Consider the following 6,537-nt stretch of genomic DNA (forward strand, 5'->3'; position numbering starts at 1 on the left):
TGTGTAGATATTACTAACATTTTTTTGTTTAGGACCTGACATATAAACTGTCCGGTTGGGAAGTGTCCATACCACAGGTACATGTATAGGAGCAGATAGACATTGCATCGGAGTATGTTTTCAGGATATTCTCTGCTTTTCTGGCATAAGAAGCTAGGAGGTTACTTCTTGTATTTTCTATCTAGTACACCTCCTGATATAACAATGTAATGCAAATAGCCTTCAAATTTATCTCGAAAGAAAGTGCGCTGGACAAGAAAAGTAATACATATTGCTGAATAAAATCATTCGTCAAAAAAGTATGTACCACTTTCAACTTATGAATAAATGGTAAAAAATGTTACCAGTTGACACATTTCATAGCAGCTATGAAAATTATTGTTGGGGTCATCTTTATGTTGAAATGAATGCGACCAGGTCAGGAGACTTTTTTCTTTGTCATGTCTGTATAAAGTTGCTTAGTATGACACTTGGTTTGCATACGTGCACGGTAAGGTCACCAAGAATCTGTCATTTTGCATGTAGCCAGTTAAACAATATGTCATATATCACAGATGTCAATGAAGGTTCGTCGTATCATATTTCAAGGACTTTTACAATTTTGCACAGTCATGGAAAGCGTTCGTACAAATTGAATCCCCCCACTTTGCCGTCAACAGTCTTTGTGACGTGAACTTTCTGAGATGCTGGGTTGAGCACTATATTAACAATTTCCAAATTACATACATTGCTTCAGTCTTTTAAATCATATAACATGGTTTCATCAACTAGACACACACACACAGTTGATTATTGCCACAGGTATTTTTGCCATTGAATAGCGGCTAACAGTAGTAGCAGGATGCGGAACGATTCCACAACTGTCTGTACAATCATAGTAAGGCATCTATCGCGTCCTCTGTTGCCAGGGAACTACTTCAAACACCAGCTCTATGTTCCTTCGGATATGGATTGGATAGTGAAATGTACATTGGCCAGTCTTTTAACACCTGACGTCCCTGGCTGACATCCACCGCGTGGGGTAGTTCGGTCTGGCGGGGACGGGGTAGTCCTCCTGACAGGGGGAGTAACACCCCAGCTCCACCGAGTCTATGGCAGTCACTCTATTGCTGTTGGTGAACTCGTGGCCGTCCATGTCTAGTGCTGGGATCATGTTGGGGACAGGCGAGGCGTCCATCTGCAGAGAGAAGACTATGTCAGGTGGGTGCATGAGAGCCCACAGCCTCCAGTTATGTACTGTAGATTCGCTTATGTTCGCTGTGGTTTTATTATGTAGTAGTTGGGAAAAGTTTTTTTTTTTAATATCTTAAGTAGGCAGTTAAAACAATTCTATAGTATAGAATTAATACATTGGAAATACATATTCAAGATGTCAAGAATTTGTGGTGGAGAGGTAACTGCAAAAAAAGACTACTAAAATAAAACCACTGCAAACATTTGAAGATTCTCAGTATCGCCTATATACTAATAGCGTTATATCTCCAGTTTAAAGACTACAAAGGTGTCATTATATACATAGCCAGCTGACTGACATTCCAACCAGTAGAAAAGGAAAGAAGACTCTCTGGCTCCTAATGTATTGCAAACGTCATCACCTAGTTTATTTGCTATTCTTTGAAAAATTCATACAGACATACACATGTGCGTTTGCCCTTCTGGGTTGACATTTTAAGGTAGGCCTACTGGAAAGCAATGCTCTTGTTTTCTAATCAACATCGCTCTTGATAGCGATGTTGATGCTAAAACTAAAAATGGGAATATCACAGCACAGGCCACCTATATCTTTACATACTTGTTTGATGATACCTCAAATTCTTCTTTGCCAGAGTCGTGTTTTACGGTAAGACATGTAAATAGAAACACATTAACTGTTCGACAAGCTAACTCTCAATAGTTATATAGAATGCTTTAGGTAACCTTGTTACCAATGACCTGTTCCAGTAAGGATCTAGTTTAGTGAGGCTGATTTTGGGACCACGAAATTCTTGCCAAAATTGCCCTAGATACCAGGAGAGGTGGGGAAGGGAATACTTTGTTACATAGTCAGTAGGTAATAAGTCGTTAAATGGCTGAGCTCAGATGATGGCAGACAGATCGTCATTTCTTCTTCTGTTCGACGATTATCTTTCTCTATCAAACCCGAACACCCATAAGTGGTCCATTGTTTCATTTTATGATACAGACGTAATTGGCTCAATGAACGATTCGATATTTGCCTTTCCGCTTTCGTCTCTAGTGACATTCGATATTCGGTATTTATAACGTTATGAAGAAATCTCCGGGACACACAATTTAGGAGCCTTCACTCAAGATGGGACGTGCCTCTTCTGGCCTATCATATAGATATACAGAATGCACTCAAAGACATTCGAAGAATATTAACTGTGCTATTCATTTATTAAATCAGGTAGAAAAAAAAACACAACATATAATAGACTACCATACTTAGTACCCTGTACACACATTGAGGAGAGAGACAGTAGGTTACGTTGTTAAGAGATGTACGTTCCCGGCCAGATATACCCTTATACGGTTACTCATATACATTAGTCAAATAGTAGCTGCTATAATAGCATTTACTCTCATTGGCAGTGATATCAAATTGTCAGTAGTCTTTCACTCGTTAGTATAATATACAGTATAGCGCATGCCAACATACTTGCGTCAAGTGTTCTTGAACATCTTGAAATAAATAGATAAAGAAATAAACCATGACCATGCTATTAGTCAGTTACCGGCGTTTTTAATAGGCTATGGGTATCGTGTTATCCTCATGCATTTGCTGGAGTACATATATTGGACTACTTTTGTAAGTAAGGCCACACCGACTCAATTTTGTAGATGACATTGTCTGGACACATAATTGATGTGAACACGCGTAAAAAGAGTTCAAGTGATGACAGAGGTTGTGAAAATAAAATCCTCTATCATTGTTATAGCAGTAAGGTTGTAGGCACAATAGTATGTCCTTGTTATATCATTCTGAGATCTGGTGACCAAATGATTATGACAGGGCAGATGAATAGCCAAGTAAAAGGCCTACGTTGCCATAAGAAATCACCTAAGATCTCCAAGCAGATGTTAAGGTGTTGGACCGTAATAATTTCAAAGTGATGACCAGACGTCTCTGACAGTCCCTTACCTCATATAAGCAGATGAACAGTTGAGGAAAAGGCCTAGGCTATTATTGGAAATCGGATATGATGCCCACATATGTCTTCAATCTACAAATTACACACAAAACATATGGATACACAAATGTAGGGGGCGCTTCGACAGGCGGACATGGTGCAACATGACCTCCTCACGCGGATCCCACAAAACGCCCTTCCATGAAAGATATTGTGTTTATAGGTCATTCTAGATGTATGTAAATATGTCTAGACCTATTTGGAACTCTTTTCCTGGCTTCAAACCTACTGAATTGTACATTTCATCATTTTACAAGTAGGAACGACATACCCTATCAGAGCCCAATCTGCAGTACCGCTCCCGGTCGCGACTAGAAAAGTGACTAAGACGACCGCCAAATTGCCAAATTTCTGCATTTTCAGGAATGGGGAAATCGTGAAAGGCTCGCATAGGGTTTTTAATTCTTAAGGCTTCTTTGACTTTGTTTTCGACAATTTTGCCATCTAAAACTAAAATTGACAATATTTAAGACATTTCATAAACAAAACCACAGGATACTAAGGTCACAAATGACACGGTCCCATAACATTTACCAATAGAAGTGGCCGCGTGTACTCACTCTGTAAATTGCCTCGTTTTGAAGCGCTATCACATCCAAATTTCATTTCCATGTATCAAACAAAAAGATATTGAAGCAGTGCAACAATGTTTTTGTCTGTTTGTGCATCAATAGAGGCAATTTTCCGCTCAAATGCTGCAAGGTGTGCGGATTACTTGTGGGTGCAATATAAAATTGGACACCGGGGGAGCCGTTTGATGGGTATACGGGCTAAAGTAAGTAAGTTTGTTACACCGTTTTCTGAAACAACGCAACCTACCCCTGATTAAGTAGCCATGATTACGGATCTCGTATATGTTATACAGTATATTATGTGTACTCCTTTATCTTTTTAAGAGGGGGGGGGGGGGGCATCGATTAATCAAGTCAGAGTGACCATCTCTGTTGCTGATATGGCATGGTGATGAAGTTATAGTGAATAATTTAGAAAGAACTCAGGAGAGCTTTTGTCAAAACAAGAGAATGCAGGTAACACATATTATAGAAGACGTGGACATATAATTTTCATATTTCAAACTGTGTTGACTGTAGGTATTTGTCACATGACTGTTTTAAAGCAAACTAACGAATAACGATAATGTTATCTTCAGTAACAGACACTGCTAACTGATTGTAATAAAGTGGGGACATTATCATAATTTATCGATACGGATTTGGAGTTCTTTTTATACATTCTAGCTCTAATATAATGACGTAAGATACATTTTGTGCAATAAAAATCAATGTATTCTAACATGTATTGGTGTAATTTTGTGAAATAAGTTAGTTGTTGACATTGGAAACGTATTTCTGATGTTAGGGTTGTGTAATAAACCACAAGTCAAATTTCCTGACTCTGACTATATCATGAAGTCAGGATACTTTTGTACTATTCTCTATCTTCCTTCAAAACAACAATTCTGATAGAAAATAGGAGTATCAGCGATAGGTTGACTCGTAACTTTCACTAGCGACCGGAATGTGGGAAAATAGTCTTGATAGTGCTGGACAAGCCGGAACTGATATCTGTAACCTTACCAATACGATAATCTCGAAAACGGTATGATATATGAATTAGTAGGAAAACAGCAAATTAGAAATGTCATCATATTTTTTCAAGAAAGAAAGTTTTTAAGCTCCATTTCTCTCCTCTACTCTTCTAAGCACTTCTATGATTGATGATCTTCAACACAATCCAACTCAAAAATAAAGGCACAAACAAACAAACAATCCTTGATGAAAGTTCGTGTTATAACAATATGGTTGCAGAACTTCCTGCCCAAGCCTTTGCAAATGGTCAACTTATTGCATGTCTTTTTTTGCTTGTGGTTATGACACCAAGATCGAGTTGCTTGATATAAAGTAATTGAATCATATGTGAAAAGTATTGACTTTCTACTGACTAAAACTATAATTCTGTGTAGTTGCTTGAATCATGTTGCAATATGAAATGTTTACGCCCGGATGTCTAACCTGCATCAACGTTTCAAGAGCGAGTTGGATAAATTATGTTCAGGACCATCCCAGAACACAAATGATTGTAATAAAGGCTGGGATTTCAGATCGATCAGAAACAAGAAAAACATAAGATTTGAAAGAACATTCGTTTATTTGTAAAGTTATAGTTTACCGTCATAATAGACGTTTATGTAGGTAAGATTTATAACGTTGAACCAGAACAATTGTCGGTGGTAAGACTTAAGAGACATGTGAGGAAACTTCTACTTACAACGTCTAACGAAAACTGCACAGATAAGTAACCCCACCAAAGAAAATTGAATCTATTGATAGACAAAATGAATGAAATATAAATATAGTAGCATTTCAGAAAGTGACAATTTACAGGAGATGTGCAATCGATCACTTCTTTTGGTAAAATGCGATGGAAACATGTTATTCATAACTAACCTGAAATTCCGTTGTACAATGCTATTAAAACTTTCAATGGTAATCTGAAATTCCATTGTTTTGCCGTGAAATGTCTTAAACATTGTCATTCTTCACTTCAAATGCTCACATTTTTGGAGACAGAGTCAAACAAACCACAAAAATTCAAACCCTTTGCGAGCCTTTCCCCGTTTCCCCATTCCCGAAAACACGGAAATTTGGCAATTTGGCGGTCGTCTTAGGTACTTTTTACGGCGCGGCCGGGAGTGGTACTGCAGATTGGGCTCTGATGGGGTATACCGTCTTGACTTGCAAATCTGATAGAATATGCAAAACATTAGGTTTCAAGTCAGTAAAAGGTTTCTAAAAAGGTTCAGACGTCTTCACGTACATTTAGGATTACCTTTGACACTCTTAAAACACGAGTTGGCATCGAAAGGACCAGTTTTGGAGCGTCACCTATGTAACGCCTTGGCCGTCCGTCGAAGCGCCACCTACATTTTATATCTATGTACATATCACTTGTTGTACGTCATTAGCAGGATAAGGATACATTTGGACATCATCTACTTTACATTAACAACTGTTTATCTGCTTATATGGGATAAGAAACCGTCAGAGAAGCCCGACAGTCACTCAAAAAACTTGACTATCTGTCAGACAAACATCTGCTTGGATATTAGCTAGGTTGTCTTTTAGCTTGTTTCAGAAAACGGTGTAGTAACAAACTACTGTATTTTGTTTCATGTGGAAACTTGTGTTGTCCATGCAGCTTCCTTCTCGATACGTGCATGGATGTCACCCATAATATCCAGTCGGTGTGGCCTAAGTAGTAGAGGCATACTCATTACACTATGTCATTCCTTAGTATTTCAGACTGTGGATATTGATATCAATACTATAGGTTCCAAAATGATAAA

At 38.2% G+C, this 6,537-nt stretch overlaps 1 protein-coding gene across 1 annotated transcript in view; it reads right to left on the reverse strand.

The window, feature by feature from the left end:
• Positions 1 to 6,360: 6,360 nt before the first annotated feature.
• The window catches only part of LOC118432267 (glutamate receptor ionotropic, delta-1-like), a 61,800-nt gene continuing 61,623 nt past the window's right edge, over positions 6,361 to 6,537 (reverse strand). The window contains exon 13 of the mRNA XM_035843803.1: positions 6,361 to 6,442. Within this exon, the coding sequence (XP_035699696.1) occupies positions 6,361 to 6,442 (82 nt within the window). The remainder of the gene's footprint in view (positions 6,443 to 6,537) is intronic.

This window comes from Branchiostoma floridae, chromosome 15 (genome assembly GCF_000003815.2).
Source record: "Branchiostoma floridae strain S238N-H82 chromosome 15, Bfl_VNyyK, whole genome shotgun sequence".
Taxonomy (NCBI): Eukaryota; Metazoa; Chordata; class Leptocardii; order Amphioxiformes; family Branchiostomatidae; genus Branchiostoma; species Branchiostoma floridae.